This window comes from Physeter macrocephalus, chromosome 19 (assembly GCF_002837175.3).
Source record: "Physeter macrocephalus isolate SW-GA chromosome 19, ASM283717v5, whole genome shotgun sequence".
Classification (NCBI taxonomy): domain Eukaryota; kingdom Metazoa; phylum Chordata; class Mammalia; order Artiodactyla; family Physeteridae; genus Physeter; species Physeter macrocephalus.
Window position 1 is genome coordinate 44,105,823 of NC_041232.1, and position 18,005 is coordinate 44,123,827.

Consider the following 18,005-nt stretch of genomic DNA (forward strand, 5'->3'; position numbering starts at 1 on the left):
AGCCATGCAGATAGAGGAAGCAATTCTCTTGCACCAAAGACAATACTTCTAAAAGCATAATTGTCCCCAAGACTGTGAAGAAAATATTTAATTTTCATCCAAAATAAAAATGTACTTTTCACTAGCTCCCCCATATACGCTTCCAGAGCATACCAAGTAACATAGTTTTCAAATAGAAGGTACAAGACAGCACATAGTACAGTCCTAGAAAGGGCAATATGTAAATGCATATAAATGGAAATTAACAAATGAAACATTTATTTCTAGAGAACATGGAAGTTATCTCAGACAAGGAGAATTAGAGGGAGCTTCGTATTTATAGTATCCTTATCTATATGACTGGAAGTTTACCTCCAATAAACAAACACTTTAGCAGATGCTGCTGTCATTTTACATTCAACAAACTCCTACATATGCATCGTAGATGTTACTCTATTAAAAGGCACATTTATTTCTTTACACATGTCTTTGCCTGGGTCCTAAATTTGGGTTCCAGATGATCTAGAAACTCAAACCCCTCTTCTTCCTGCTGATCACCGTAGCAGCCAAATGAGCCGGCCACAGACTCTTTTCCTTCATAGTTATAGGAGTGAATGTAGTCTTCAGAATGTTTATGCTCCTCGTCTTTTCCACACAGATACACCTTCTGTTTTGAAAAAGCACATTTTATTATTTTTTTAAAAACTCCTAAATGTATTAGCATAAAAATAATGTCTTTGATTTACCTTTTACTGTTTAATTTTTAATCAGAGTGTGTCCTCTAATGGATTCCTACATATAAAAAATGCACGATTGGTCTGTATTATATTCATTATTAAAACATAGCAAATATATAAATGCCCCTACTGAACACACTGACGAAAACAAAAGCTCCGCATACATCACACAACTAGTTTACAATTTCCCATTTAAACGTGAGATTGTATAACTGAAATGTATCTCTGCAACTTTTTCACATATTTGGGGGAAACCAAAATAAGCTATGATTCTTATGTTTATACACTATTATATACCTATAATAATATAATACATTAACTGGCTAATATTAATCTATGTTGATTGAGCTGAACATAAAACAAGGAGCTAAAACCCCAAATAAAAGCTTAACGATCTATCTGGTTGATGGCGATAGTCAGGATTTCATAACCACGTGGAGGCTTCAACATACGAAAGATATTTATAATTTGTGATCTGCACGGTACTCCATAACAAATATTTCTCTCTAGGTGATTTTCCTGGCAACTTTTAGGGAAGAAGTTATCAGTCTTTTTACACGTCCTAAAGTATAAAATGCCTACATATGCCACTCCTAGATCAAGTTTTGTAAACCTTATTTTAACAATTGAACTTTACAAGATCGTTTTTCTCTTTGGGTTTGGACCTAACATCCATCTATCTCTATGATAATTCAACATGAAAAGGTGATGAGCTCCAGATGTATGAGGAGGAAAACTATGGGCAAATCCTGATTTATAAGTAGTGTTTACTTTCATGTAATATGAACTTGAAGACACTGGCACTTACTTCGCCAAGCCGAGGTTGGGTGAGGCTGTGCCAGTCGTTGTATGTGTATCTGCTGGTGTCCGTCACTCCTTGTCCTACACCCTTGACAGATTCCAAGGTCTGATGTCTGCCTCCTTTGATGGGATCCAAAGTGTAGCAGCCTTTGACCACCTCAAAACTTTGATGTGTTTTGACTCCCTGGCCACCAAGTGTGATAACAGACATTCTTGGGTCACAGATGTTGGATTTCCGTGTGGGGAGTCTAATATTTGCTTCCTAAAATGAATAAAACAAATTGAAACTAACAATTTTCTTTCATTTATTTCCCACCATGGGCAAATCACTTACCTGCTGTGCCTCTCTGTTCCCCATGCATGAAATCAGGATAATAATAGTACCCGTATCATAGGTGTTATAGGTTAAATTGTATCCCCTCCCCCCCAACAAAATTCATATGTTGAAGTCCTAACCCTCAGTGCCTCAGAATGTGGTCTTATTTGAAGATAGGGTCGTTATAGATGTAACTAGTTAAATTAAGATAAGGTCATACTCAATTAAGGTGGGTCCCTAATCCAAAAGGGAAAAGTTGGACACACACACACACACACATACAGAATGGCCATATGAAGACTTGATTTATGCTGTCATAAAACAAGGAACTATCAGAAGCTAGGAGAGAGGACTGAAACAGAATCCTAGCACCTTCAGAGGGAGATGGTTCTGTGAATACCTTGATCTCTTAATGTCTAGCCTTCAGAACTGTGAGACAATAAGTTTCAATTGTTTTAAGTTACTCAGTTTGCCGTGCTTTGTTATTGCAGCCCTAGGAAACTAATACAATAGAATTATGAAGTTTAAGTGAATTAATACATGCAGGGCACTTGGAGCTCTGCTTGGCATAATAAGTGCTCAGTAAGCATTAGTTGTTATTATTATTATTACTATTTTACATAATAATCAACTGTCATCTTTGAACCACCATACAAAGCAAAGTGAAATCTGATTTACCATCACTTCTTCTCCAGGTGCTTCAGTATTTGATACAATTAAGTTTTGCTTGGCTACATCTTCTGGACAACATTTCTTTACTGTACTCTTAGCAGTAACACAGATACATGTAAACAAAATACCTAAAAAATAAAAATATATAAGTAAAATAGCATTTTTTCATGCTGGTATATATTAAATCATCTGAATCATTTGATTTGTTTTAAAGTTTCTTCAGAGAACTTTTAAAAATTTGTTCCATAAATTGAGATCTCTTTGGGTCATAAAATTTAAAACAGAATATTAACAAATGTATTAGTAAACAGACCAGCTCTGTCTAGTGAGGTTATGTTATTAGGCTAAATAAGATACAAATCAATAAAAAGGAAGAAAGATGAAGTGAACATAGTTTATTAATAGCTCTCTTCCCAGGTCCAGAATTAAATGCTTTCCTTATTTCCTCCACACTGAAATAGTAACTTCATTTGATTGGAATTTAAGCTAGTATTATTATTATTTTTTTTTTTTTTGCGGTACGTGGGCCTCTCACTGTTGTGGCCTCTTCCGTTGCGGAGCACAGGCTCCGGACGCACAGGCTCAGCGGCCCTGGCTCACGGGCCCAGCCGCTCCGCGGCATGTGGGATCTTCCCGGACCAGGGCACGAGCCCGTGTCCCCTGCATCGGCAGGCGGACTCTCAACCACTGCGCCACCAGGGAAGCCCTAAGCTAGTATTATTGGTATTTAAAATCCACACAGAACAACTCAAAGATCTTAGAATCACAAAACAAAGAACATTAGGCATAAATCAAACAGGAAAGGCAATTATGTAAAATCAGTGCCTGGCTTTGAAAGTATACATCAAGTGCTAAGAGGAATATCCAGTTTAACCTGAAATACAAATCAATGAACACAGACAAAGTAAAGACCATGGGAAAAGTTTGTAAATGCAAATAGGCTGTATGTAGTCAAATAGATTGTTAAAAAAAGAAAGAAGGAAGGAAGGAAGGGAAAAGGAGTAAACAAAGGAAAGAAGAGAGAGAGGAAGAGAGGGAGGAAGGAAGGGGAGAAGCCTGGGTAATGATTTCCATCAATTTGCAGAATGCAAAATCTTAGGATTCTTTGCATCCATTACTTTTCCTCAGTAGCTCACCATATGACCATCTCCCCCACGTTGGAGTCTTATTAAGATGTATGTTAAATCACTTCATTAATACACATTAATAACGTTGAGCATAAACATCTAAGTAAATTTTGAAACTACTCTTTTCACTAACTCTTTTTGTGCATTCACTACATGAACGTGGCTGGTTGAGAAACTATAATATTTTGTACGGGAGAGAATCTTAACATTAATTTTATCCCACCTCTTCACTTCACACATGGAAGAAAGCACTTAAAGAAGAGGAAATGATTTACCCAGTATCTCACAGCTAATTCTTGGAAGAACTAAGGCTATATTTCTGAAAATTACTTTAAATTTAATCTGCTCTTACTGATAGGTTTATTCTTCTATGACTCAGTACCCCAAGCCATAGAGTTCGCACAAGATTTTTAAAAGGACATATTTATCAAAGGCTATAAATGTCATTGATGTAAAGAACTGCCATATGTTTTTAAAAATATTAGATAACATTTCAGCTAACACACTCTAGATAATTATACTTACATGACAACAATGCAGAACCTAACACCATGGCAAGAATAGCCCATCTTCCAAGTATTGCATTTGATCGCCTTGCATCTCTCAGAACTTTAGGAGTCATTCTACATTCAGATGGAATTGTACAGTCACATACTCTCACTGATAACATGTGTTCTGCAGAAACGCCAGGTCTATCTTTTATTTGGAGAGGCACAGAATAATAGTTATAATCAAGATTTTGCATTTCACGAAGAATGGCAGTTTTACCTATGTGAAAAAAAGACAGATTTTGATTTCTTGAAAAGCCAGGAAAATTAACTGACATTGCTCTATGCTTACCTATACTATTCTATATTTAATATATTATTCAAATATTATATTAAAATGAATTTGTATGTTTTCTTAAAGATATTCAGAACAAGAGTCTAAACATAAGTATATTATTCATTGCTTTAAAAAAAGGTATCATCCTTTTCCTGGGATCAATAAAATAATTTACTAAAATTAATATTTATTTATTATAATGAACTAAGGTGAAAATCGAGACCACCATCCTAAGTTCCTATTGATTAGAAGGTTTAGCATAACTACATACCATCCGTTAATGTCTCTATTGTCCGAAGTTTGCTGGCAGAATTATCGAGAATGAATTGAAAAGGTGGCCCGTTATCAGGTCCATCTTGATCTACAAGTTTGAGAACAGCAAAATCCTTTTCATGCCTACAAATTGTCACTTCTTTTTCAATTTGTGGTGGATGATCATTATCATCTTCCAGAAGAACTACTAATGTTCCAGTGCAAGATCTGTTATCTAAGAAAAAGAAAAAATAGGATATTTCTTCACTTAAAGTTTATTTTCGACAATCTCTATGATGTACAGTTGACATCTGCTTTCTACTAGTTGTCTGAACTGGAATTTCATACACTTTCCGAACCACAAATAACATTGCTAACAGTACAAAATAGTGACATTACTCTTCCTTGGAGATTGGTAGCTGTATCAGATGATATCTTGAGGTGCTTTTTAAAACTAAAAGGTATGAGATTATAAGTAATGTCCCTAAGGAATAACCAGTTAAGAAGAAAATTGATTTCTTACAACTTTCTTTAGGAAGAACATACATTCATGCTTAAAATAGAAACATTTTACATTTGGTCATAGTCACTTCCCTGACTTCCTCTCCTGACCTTTTTCTTCATCTACTCTTTGTTCAAACTTTGTAAAACTGATCATCAAACTCAGTAGGTGTGCTCCTTCCTGTGTGCAGCTTTGGCACATTCTATTGCCACTGCTGGGAATACGTTTCTTCTCTTCTCTGCCTGACAAAACCTTATTATCCTTTAAGAATCCATTCAAGTATCACCTCCGCATGAAACCTGCTATGACTTCTACAGACAATGGTAGCCACATTCTCCTTCAATTTCTCAGAACCCTTGGTTCATCTTTGGCTCGCACACCGAACTGTGAACATGTTCATCCTAAGGGCTAAGTTGTATTCATCTTGAGTGCCTAGTGATCTGGGCACAGTGTCTCTTGGCTAACTTAAAACTTAATACTAACACATTGAATATAATGCACTTACTATTTTTAGACTTTGTAAAAAAATTAATTGAATAAACTGTAAAAAAGTTGCACCCCACCCCTACCATTTAATCAATTTGCTTTTAAGAATAAGAACTGTTGGGCTTCCCCGGTGGCGCGGTGGTTGAGAATCCGGCTGCCAATTCAGGGGACACGGATTCGAGCCCTGGTCCGGGAAGATCTCACAAGCCGCAGAGCAACTAAGCCCATGCGCCACAACTACTGAGCCTGCACTCTGCGCCTAGAGCCCGTGCTCCGCAACAAGAGAAGCCGCAGCAATGCGAAGCCCACGCACCGCAAAGAAGAGTAGCCCCTGCTCGCCACAACTAGAGAAAAGCCCGCGCTCAGCAACAAAGAACCAACACAGCCAAAAATAAATAAATAAAATAAATTTATTTTAAAAAAAGAGAATAAGAACTGTTACTCTTCTTCAGCTCTCCACTATTATTGGCCTAATGTTTCACACATAAGTCTAAATAAATATTTTTAATTAACATAACGCCCATTACTGGTGTTTAAGAGAAAATGAAGTTTAAAGAACATGTTCAAATTTTATCATTTGTAATAAAAGTACAAACGACTATAAATGGTAAGCTTTCAAAATTGAAATAAACAGAAAAATAACTGATGAAATTTCTCACTTTTTTTGCTTTGAATGCTAGTCTAAATTTTGGTGCATAAATATTGAATTTATCATAAAGACTACCATAAATCATGTGTAAATGTAATCTGTTTTTTCTTTTTAGGTTGAAATAACAATTAAGCCATACTGGATAGTGTATTTCAGTGAAACTTTTTCTGTTGAATAACTAAAAAATTAATTTATTCAAAGTGACTTAATCACTTACATAAGGTAACTGCAGTATATACCTATTTTATCTGAACAAGTTTTACAATATCTAGAAATTAAAGAGACATACAGCGGGCTTCCCTGGTGGTGCAGTGGTTAAGAATCCGCCTGCCAATTCAGGGGACACGGGTTGAAGCCCTGGTCCAGGAAGATCTTACATGCTGCGGAACGACTAAGCCTGTGCGCCACTACTGAGCCCACGTGTCACAACTACTGAAGCTCGCATGCCTGGAGCCCGTGCTCCGCAGCAAGAGAAGCCACCGCAATGAAGAGTAGCCCCCACTCGCCACAACTAGAGAAAGCCCGCACACAGCAACGAAGACCTAACGCAACCAAAAATAAATAAAATAAATAAATTTATTAAAAAATAAAGAGAGATACAACTTTTATTTTTAAAAATCTGCAATAGCATATAAGCATTTGGGACTGCCATAAAATTGTAAATAAATTTGAATACAAGTAACAACTTCAAACCCTTAACAAAGAAGTAAATAATGGGAAAAAAGCTTTTATTTTTTTAATTTAAAAAAATAGTTACAGATACTACCTGTGAGTCAACATGTGTGCTCTGATTTTACTATTTAAAATTTAAGCAGAGAACTATTTCTCTTTAAGGAACAATAGAAATCACACTTTAAAAAAATCTAATAAGGAAATAGGGGGACTTCCCTGGAGGTTCAGTGGTTAATAAGAGTCCGCACTTCCAATGCAGGGGACACGGGTTTGATCCCTGGTTGGAGAACTAAGATTCTGCATGCCGCAGAGCAGCCAAAAAAAAAAAAATTCAACCAACATTCATCACATAAATGATTATTTTCCATCACAGTCTGTTTTAAGCATGTTGTTAAAAAGGGGAAAACTTGAAATTGTTAAAATGGATAGTAGTCAAAGCCGCAGCTGAAAACAAAGTCCTAGATGCCTTCTAAAACTATGAAAGACTGGTTGCAAATTTTTTCCTTACTTCTGGGAAATAGAGCAAAAAAGTAATTACTGATAATAGTTGAAGATTGTGAAAAGGTAATTGAGTGTGTATGTTTGTCTACTTCTAAACCTTATTTTAAATTAAGCACATAAGCAAATGCCAAGTATCGGTGAGTAAGGAATGTCATAATCTTGGAGCTAGAAAGTACATCTTGGGTTAACTAAAATCTAAACTTACATGTCAACAATAGGGACTCTTAAAAGCAAGAGTTCCCCATTGCTATTTAAGTTTCCAGGAACCGGAAGTTCACTGTTATGAATCAGCCCACTCCATTGTACAGAACTCTTTAATTAACCACTAGAAAGTTTTCAGGTTCTTTCTTATCAAGCTATAATACACCTCTTAATCATTTCCAATTTTTTCATGGGTTATTTTGGACTTACACAAAATGTTTACCTCTTCCACATGACAACCTTGAAATATTTATTTTAAGAAAATTCTTTTTACAGCCGAATATAACAAAGCATTTGTAAACTTTTGAACTCAAGTTTCTATAATACATTAAAACTAATTGTTCCAGGTGCCTATCCAGGTGCACCTGAACTTGCAAAGCTCTTGGTAGTGAAATTCACAACCTGGACCTGGAGAGTCACAGGGCTCTCAAACAACAGAGGAATGACAAATATCAGTACCTACACGAAGCAAACATGCCAAGATCTCTGCCAGATGCTTGGTAAAAAAGATATTTAGCAATGATAAGGGTCCTTGTATGAAAATGAGTTCAGAGTCTAGCTAGAGGAAAAGAATGTACATGAGAAACAATGAGAGCACCCTTTCATAGAGAAGACAAATCACCTGTGATAATTACAATATTATTCCCAGGGGAGGAGGGCGTAAAAGGTGTTCATAGAAGAACTGAACAGGGACTTTCCTGGTGGCGCAGTGGTTAAGAGTCCGCCTACCAGTGCAGGGGACATGGGTTCGAGCCCTGGTCTGGGAGGATCCCACGTGCGGCGGAGCAACTAAGCCCATGCGCCACAACTACTGAGCCTGCGTGCTGCAACTACTGAAGCCCGCACACCTAGAGCCCATGCTCCGCAACAAAAGAAGCCACTGCAGTGAGAAGCCCGTGCACCACAGCAAAGAGTAGCTCCCACTCACCGCCAACTAGAGAATGCCCGCGTGCAGCAACGAAGACCCCGCGCAGCCAAAATAAATAAAATAAATTTAAAAAAAAAAGAACTGAACAAAGGCTAGTGAGAGCTACCACATAAGATGTCATTGCCATTCATTTGAAGAAGCAAAGGGACCTGAATTTCAAACAGGAGGGGCAGTCTAATTCTAGGTGGTGGGTGTATAAAACGGTGCTTTCTAGAGTGAAAGCAGGGAAACCAGCCTGCCTGACAAAAAAATTGACACAAAAAATACAAGGAAATAAACTAGATTCTAAGAAAGCTGGAATACCTAGATCATCATCATAAAATATTTATGAGCATCAAAACTAAACATTCATTTGGAAATATAAGTACTTACTTATATATTTGGCCCTTGGAAGCATATATTAAATGGATTAAAGTTCAAATAAACAAAATCCTTCATGACACCATACGGTCTTCCATTAACATTTATAGCACCCTTATCTTTACTTCTTGAACACATCCAGGTTATCCATGGGCCTGGGACATAGACTCACAAAGTTTAGATTTGACATTTCATTTCTTTGTGCTATGATCACTGTATTTAAAGACATTCTTTTGTCACCAAAAGACGAAGTTAATTTCTTATATCTCTGTTTTCCATATTTTTCTTCTCTCCAAAAGTATTTCATTTTCTATCACCAAGCTTCTGCATTTCCGTGAAGTTTCCTCCCTTTATCCTTTAATCTGGGTGGGCAACTCTTTAACTGATTTCCACTTCTCATGATATGCGTACATTCTTTGATGGGGAAAATTTTCATACCAGGGAATCTGTTATGAGAACATAATAATCCCTCAACTGATATTGTGTGAAAATTTGACCTTGTCTTATGAATCCTAATTTTCATGGCCTAGTACTTGGAACTTAAAAGACAATCAACATTTGTGGAATAGGTTTGACATCATAATTGTGTCCCTGAACCATTCAGATTTCACTTTTGCTTATATAGAAGCAGCAAATCACCAGGATTATAAAGGAGTAGCAATGTTAACTATATTTCTCAGTTAATGTTTTCCCCATTCTTTTTTTTTTTGATGTCTGATCTTATTTATTTGTTACTCTTAGAACATCTCAGTTTTGACTGGACTCAGAAGTAGAAGCTCTCAGAGAAGACAGCCTCTGTCTCTTGGCAATCTGTTCCTGGCGTTTTTCTTTGGCCTCCTTCATTCTCTTGGCCAAAAGTTTAGCATATTCTGCAGCCTCTTCCTTATTTTTCTTAGTACGCTCTTTCTTCAGAGCAATTCGTCGACATTTGTGTTGCAGAACACGTGGAGTAACAAGACGCTGAATCGTGGGTGCTTTGGTCCTAGGTTTCCTACCTTCTTTGTTTAGGGGCTTTCTCACAACATACTGGCGGACATCATCTTCTTTAGAGAGACTGAAAAGTTTGCGGATTCTGCTAGCTCTTTTGGGCCCCAGGCGACGAGGCACAGTAGTATCAGTGAGTCCAGGAATATCCTTTTCCCCTTTTTTTTACAATGACCAAACTGAGAACACTCAGATTGGCATCCACAGTGCAACCCCGTACAGATTTGCGCTTTCTTTCTCCAGTCCTCCTTGGTCTGTAACAGGAATGCCCCTTACTCAGTAGCAGGCGGACACCCTGCTTCATGGGGAAACCCTGTTTGTCGTTCCCACCACTGATTCGGACCACACAACCCTTCCATTCTTCACCCAGAGCGTCAGCAGCAACTTCTGTGGCCATACGCGCTTCTCATAAACGGTACGAAGTTTTCGTTCATCGTCCACTTCAATGAGTTTCTGGCAGCCAGTGGCCGGGAAAGAGACGTTCAGCTTCATTCTGAAGCAGCCGACCATTCGCCATTCTTTGGTAGGTTTTTTGTCCTACTTATACTGAAAGAATTACATTAAAAGATTGTGTGAGAGGTATCAAGAGGAAAGGAAGATCACATGCACGTGATTAAGTAATAATATTCAAATTGAGGTTTTCTTTCAGATTTTGAAACCTAAAAATTTTTGGCTCATGGGGCATAATTCTTTCACACTGCTTGGTCATCTCACTGATTATGACGTGCAACAGACCATTTCCCTCCCAGGGTAACAGGAATAGACCAAGGCTGAGAGAGGAAGTAAGGAAAAAACCTGAATGGGACACAAGTAGATGAACTGGCTTGCCATTCCTCTATAAATCATAAGCAGCAGTATCTTCATTAGTTTAACCTTTGTCTCTCATCAGAGAAACTATTTTTTTTCATAGATGTGGCTCTTAGTGTAAAGCTATAGAAAAAAGTATGGGTATAATATGTGAGAAAACATCTGTCTTTATCTTATTATCAAAATATCAAGGGGCAAAATGAATAAACACGAAACATTTCATGACTTACTTTCAACTTTTGTTTATTTCCGTGGGATTTGATATGTGTTTATTCATACACTCGCCCATTCCTTCTAAAGAAATTCAGTGATTCTATAGAAAAAGACCACAACATTGCCGTACCAGCTTGTTTGTTTTGAACATCTAGTGTATAAAAATATGCTAACCATAAAAATAATGGAAACCATCTTGGATTAAGCAGATCGTCAAAAACATAGGCTCTGTCATAAAAGCCCAAGTTCATTCACCTTTATCGTTAATGGAAATTTACCCCAAATGAGTGAGTGTGTAATTGGTGTGGTGGAATGCCATATTGTAACTTCTATTTATATTTTTTATCATCTTCTTTTAATATCTATTTTTATGATGTATACATTAGCATAGTAGTATATGTATATAAATAAACACACTAGTAAATATATGGGAGCGGTTATGGACTGGTCTCAGCCTATCAATAACCAAGGTTGTAGCTGACTGGCCCTTGTGGTTCCTCTTATGATTGCAAGATGCCCTAAGTAATAACGATCAGGAAACACTGAAAAAAAAAAAAAAGGTTTATTACTTACAAGTCCTGGAAATTACATGGCACACATGGGGCCACACAGCAAGAGTTAAGTTTGTGGGGAATGGATGGGGTGGGGCAAGGGCAGTGACACCTGGGATTCTGCTTTTATTGCGGTGGAGGCTGGGGCCTTGGGTTTCACAGGCTCACTCTTTACTGATGAATTTAAAAGACAAGAGCAGGAATTTAAAGCACAGGAAGAGAAAAAAACAGCAGCCCAAATGGTGAGTTACTGAAATCAACCAAAATCTCTATAACAAAGGAGCCTGGGGAGATGGGGTAGGAGTCAGCCTGGCTCTTGATCTAGTTCTGTGGTTAGCAATGTGTTTATTTGAGATATCAATCAAAGCTTAAGTCAGGCACTTGCATTACAAAAAGAGAAGCCAACTGACAGAGCTTACACTGCAAAGGTTCATATTCAAAAATGATTTACTGCCTCGAGGATATATTCAAAAGAGTTTTGAGATCTCTACTTTAGGACATTTGAAGGACATTTCTTCACAAAACAGGTTCTAGAATTAACCTTGGAAAATGATTGCAAACCTCAGCAAAAGACATTAAAAATCATTGTTTGACCATTTATTTAGGAAATAGGATAAATGTTTTATTCCCCAGTAAGAGAGACTCAGAACAAATCTATCTGAACCCAACTGTTGTAGGTGGGTTGAATCCCTCCAGCAAGTTCAAATCAGAATAATCTAAATCTGTACTCCTGAGAAAAATAGGGATCCTCGATGATGCCACTATGTCCGTGGAAGAAGTCAAATAACATGGACCTCGAAACTGGGACTTGGGCCATTCACCACCTCCTAGTTTTGCATTAGTGATGCACTGGGACCTAAATTGGGTGGTTTCCAAGCAATTAAGCCATCATAATGCAAACATTTTTTGCATTAAATTTTGATCTGGAAACAAACAAATTTAAATCTGGCTCCGAGATTTCCTTAAAATATGTCCTATATTTATATTTTATTTCTAGAAAATTGCACTCACCTGCATCCATTGCAATCACGGTAACATTGTATTGGTTTCTTTTACAAATGTTGATTCTCTATCTAGAACTTTTACAGTTTTCAAGTCATCAGTGTATTCATTAATTTCAAACCAGTTCTCTTCATCTCTTATCTTCTTATACCTAGTTTTTAGAAACCAAATGTAAATGCTCAAACCAAAGAGTGGACATAATCTCAAAATCTGTCATTCTAAAAATACATAGAATGTTCCCAAATTTGAAATCAATTATCATCACAATTAAAAAGAAGGACATTTTGAAAATACATTACCTTAAGCCCTCAGCTGTGCTGCTGTCCGGATCCACTGCTTCATATCCAAGGAGTGTTGTGCCCATGGGGAGGCCATCTTTACTCTTAATAACTTTTACTGGTGGTTGGCATTCGGGGCCCTCATCATGGTCTTTAACTTTAACAGTGACAACTGTAGTGCACATAGCAGGAGTTTGTGAGTTTGCTGCTTTAGAGAATTGTGCTTCGTTAAGTACACCAATTGGCAAAACCATTTGGTCATGTACTTCATAGTTCAATGACTGTTCGATAAACATACCATCATGAGTCTCTCTATATATACATATACAGAGAGGACATAACTATGATTCCAAGTTTTAGCACAAAAGGGAAAATCATTTTTACGTATAAAATGTCACCAAAAGTTGTTGCTAATGTATTAATGATGAATAATTAGCTTCCTAGAGTGACAAACACTATCAAATGCAAAATTGTTGATTTTTAAGATTCAACAAATTTTTCTTCTCACTTTCCTTTGGAAAGGTCCTGCTTTCATTTTTTTTTTATTACAAGTTTAAATACTGATAGAAATACAGAATAAGTGTTTGAATAAATTCAAATGGACTATTTCTCATTATTTTATTATTATCAAATGGGATAACAGTGATAACTAAATTAGCAAAAGTCCCTCTAAGCTAAGTATATAAAATAATTAGGTAGACTGTAACCAAGCAGGACCCTATGGGGCCTTCCCAGGGCAGACTTCTCCCCCATATCCTCTGCTTTAGCTCCTTTCTGCAGTACCTAGATAGTAGTATATGATGCACACTTCCTGAGTTGTTTTAAAGATGTGAAAAGCCCCCACCAAATGGAAGATGTTAACTACTTGATGACCATGAGCTCATAGCCCCCAGGCCTAAGGACTGATAATGTTAACCCCTATGACACCACCCTATTACCTCACCATCAACCAATCAGAGAATTGTGCAGGAGCTGATCACATACTCTGGGATGCCCCTCCCTCACCTTGCCTTTACAAATGGTCGGCTAAAATCCTTAGGGGAGTTTGGAGTTTTTGAGCACAAGCCACCTGTTCTCCTTGTATTGGCACCTTTACAATAAAGCTGCACTTTCCTTCACTACAACCTGGTGTCAGTAGATTGGCTTTACTGCCAGCGGGCGAGCGGGCCTGAGTTTGGTTCAGTAATAAGACTACTAGGACATGAGATTTGGCTATAATGGAGCAGTTACTCTGAGTATCTGAGTCAAAAGATATAATCATATTATCTAGCAGCACCTTTTCAAAGTATATTATATATGGATTTGTTAGTTCATGAACTGAGTAACTAGAAAGACTCCCAAAACAATAAATGATTAGAGACTAAAATCTATCAAAGTAACAAAAACAGAAAGAAAGAAATCTAGAAAAAAGTCCAAAAATATTTTAAAAAGAAATAAAAAAAAGAAAGGAAAAATAAGCAATATTATAATTAAAGGACAGTTTCTAAAAATTTTATAAGGAACAAAAAATTTATGCATATCACTTCTAAGAAAATACTGTAACTTCTTTGGGAGTTCATGATCAGTTTACACATAGTTTAGTGATTGAGAAATTAATTAAGCAATTCATTACTTCTCTATCCAGTAAACGTGTAGTGGTGGTGATGACACCTGTGTCTGGATGTACAGAGAAATGCTTTGGATTGTCTGGAATTTGCTGTAAGATTTTACATTTCAGACGAGTATGTAGAGTATCAGGTTCATCGAGGTCTATGGCAGTCACTTTTCCCACTGAAGTTCCTGTTTAGATAAATCCAATACTGTCAACAACTAAAAATAGCGATATAATTGGATTACAAACAAAAATAAAATCAAGGCATTGCTGTGGCATATTCTCCCAAAAAACCCACAAGTTGACTGATTTTACAGATAAGTGAAGAAGTATCTAAATGCTCAGAGAGACAACACAGCAGCACACACTATGCCTGTCCTATGGCTTCAATCCTTTCTCGTTATTCTCTCACCAAGTACCACGCACTCCAGCTGAAGGAGGCTACTCTGTTCCCTGAATTAACTGCATGCAGTTCTGCTTGTTAGAATGCATGTAGACTTCCCCTAGTCATGCTAATAACAAGTATTTTTTTCTGAAGTTTATACAAAATATGATTCTAGTTATTTGTAGATTTATATACACATATAAATATCAACTATTTCCGGGTGACTCGATTGTGTTCTTTTCTCTACCTGTATTTTCTCATTTTTCTATCAGTAACATGTATTTCTTGTGTAGTAAAAATGCTAATAAAATCATATATATATATATATATATATTCCAAACTCTATCTCAAAATGATATATCTTGGTCCCAAATGTGAGGATTTAATGCCCTTTTTCTTTAAATACCATCAAATTATTTCTGAAGTTTTCTGGTAAATGGTTGTTGAGTTAAACAGATTTTCTTCACTGACAGGAACAACTAAACCCGCCCAAAGTTAAGTCTGTGTTAACTCAGTTCTTCACCACAACTAGCCTTCCTGATTTCCCTACCTTAACCATTTTCTAAAATGAACCAGGATTAACATCTCAGGTATCTAACTCCTCCCCCTCTTTAGCCTTATATTAGTCAGTTGCTAGGTTCTAGAGATTACAGCATTTCTGTGTCTCTGTCATTCACTTCTCTTTTCTATTCTCAATGCCATTATCCTCATGTGACTCCAAATGTATCCTATCAACTTTCATATTGTATCCTACACACATGTCCTACCAACTTTCCTACGGTTGTCCTAACTGACCTTCTCCAAACTACGTAGCCCTCAGGAGTCAGATTCATTTCTACGAAGCACAATTTTAATCATGATATTAGCTAACCAGACTTTTCAGTGATCTTCCTATCATCTACCAAAGTAACACAAAATCCTCACTGTTGGGTGGAAAGGAAACATTTCATCTTCACATGCTAACCTGGAGGGGAAGAAATTTCCACTCCAATCTCCAGGACAGAAGGTTTTGAAATAACCATTCATGTTCTCTCTGTTCCCTTTTTCACTTTTCCCCAAACAACCTCCAGCTGGACTTTTTCAGTAATAAAACTTATACTTTGATTTCTGTCAGTCTGATTCCTGTATCTTAATAAATTCTGCACTCAGGGATACAGCAGTGTATTATCACCACTTCACCACCACCACCATCACCACTACCACCACACTATTCAGCCTTCCTATCAATCCCTCCCTCTCCCCTCATACTTGACGTAATTTTTTCTTTCTTTAAACTGCTGTCATTTTGAGAGTTTTGGCTAGAGAAAACTATGTAATTGTTTTACGTCCCTATTAGTTTCCAATTGTCCTCAGGGGTGAAGCCTGAGACTTAGGATACTTGTGTGACTGAAGCACCTAACACAGTGCCTTACATTGGGTAATTCACCAATAAATAGCTTGTTGCATTCAATTCCATCCATCTTTTATTTTTAGGAAAATAAACCACCCCTTAAGTTTGCCCTCTGTAAAAACTGTCGTAAACATTCTATGGGACCACTTGTAATGAATTCTTCTACTTCATCACGTTGGTATTAAGACATCTCCCTATCTAACCTAAGTCCATCCTGCTGTAATTTACACTAATTTTTGCTAGTTTTTCTCTTCGATGGAAATGATCATCTACTTCTCGCTGTATAATCACTTGTAGTTTAAAATAGGTCCCGATGCTCAACTACAAATAAATATCATTATTCCACGTTCCACTGATTTTCAGATGTAGCGATTTTGTTTCTGGTACTACTGCAGGTACTAGTTTGATTTTTCACTATTAATGTGCTGAGCATCTCCAAAATAAATAAAAATTCAAATAATTATTGTAAAGATGATTTAAACTAGAAATGCAGCTGAACTTTAAACCACAGCCTGGATCCCTAGGAGAATCCACTAATATTCATATGATAAAGAAGCTAATTATAAATATTTTCATAATTAGTCACTAAAGCAGCAGTTTCAGAAAGCTCAATACAACTGATGGTTTTGCAGTCTAGTTCCCATTATTCTATATTAAAAGCAATAATAATATATTTAAATATTGTTACAATACCTATAAATAGAATACTATACTTTAGTAGAATTAGTCATATTTTTAGCTAAGTTAGAAGGGTATTATTTAAATTTCTTGTGTCTACTATTGTGATATTTCCCCCTTGAATTCTTCTGTAGCTTGAAGAACCTCATCTCTTTTAGCCCTTTTGCACTATAATTTGCCCTTATCTCTGTAATTGCTCTCATCTTTGGGAATGTGTAAACAGTTGTCAACAGAAGCTGGGGCTTGAATTTACCCTTGTAGAGGGGGGTATTGAGTGTAGACTGGGCAGAGGAAGGGAGAGAGCAGTGACACCAAAGCTGAGTGTATACAGAATGTAACTAGCAACATGACTTTAAAGACAATGGATAGACTTGTGTGTCTGGAAAAGAAATCATATGTTACAAGATAGTAAGGCTCTGGCTGGATAGGTAAGGGACCAGATTGAGCTGATTTTTCCCTATAAACTTATAAAAGGTACAGACTCTCCTCAACATTCAAAGAGGAAGAGTGCTTGCAGCTGCTTTCTTTCATAAAATAACTTGGAATTATTGAAGAAAATTCACTTCTTATACAACTCTTCTTTAAAAAACTTGCAAAAGGGCCTTATATAAATCCCTAAAAGACTAGATGCATTGAATGGTTTAAAACAAATTCCTCCAGCTGCAATAATGGTGTGACTCATCCAGAAAAATCTTTACCAGCCAAAATTAAACAATACAACATGAGGCAATAGAGCAAATCGGAGCACAGTAATGATATGTATTGAATTAGACCCTGTTTCCAATAATCAAGGAAATCAAATTACTTTGAACAACAATAATTTATTAACACTTAACATTCAAATAGGTTAGATAAAAGCAAAGAATTGGAAAATCCCATCAAAAGCCCCAGTCTTGAGGACAAAATTCTGGAATATGTGCATTATTTGATCTGCCATAAGAATACTTTTAGAGAGTTTTACTGTTTATATGGTGATTTTGCCAGCATTATGGCATTTAATGATCACAACAGCTCTGAGGTAGATAAGACAACAATTAGCAGCCCATAAAACAGAGAAGAAAACAGATTCTTTTTTTTTTTTTTTTTTTGTGGTATGCGGGCCTCCCCCCGCTGTGGCC

The 18,005-nt window shown here is 36.7% G+C and overlaps 1 protein-coding gene and 1 pseudogene across 1 annotated transcript in view; both read right to left on the minus strand.

Moving 5' to 3' along the window:
• Window positions 1-448: 448 nt before the first annotated feature.
• DSC1 (desmocollin 1) overlaps window positions 449-18,005 on the minus strand; it is a 25,090-nt gene continuing 7,533 nt past the window's right edge. Inside the window, 9 exon segments of the mRNA XM_007119695.2 lie at window positions 449-646; window positions 1,525-1,779; window positions 2,512-2,633; window positions 4,158-4,400; window positions 4,729-4,944; window positions 12,575-12,613; window positions 12,616-12,716; window positions 12,865-13,124; window positions 14,456-14,622. Coding sequence (XP_007119757.2) covers window positions 449-646; window positions 1,525-1,779; window positions 2,512-2,633; window positions 4,158-4,400; window positions 4,729-4,944; window positions 12,575-12,613; window positions 12,616-12,716; window positions 12,865-13,124; window positions 14,456-14,622 — 1,601 coding nt within the window.
• LOC102976361 (40S ribosomal protein S6-like) lies at window positions 9,732-10,517 on the minus strand (annotated as a pseudogene).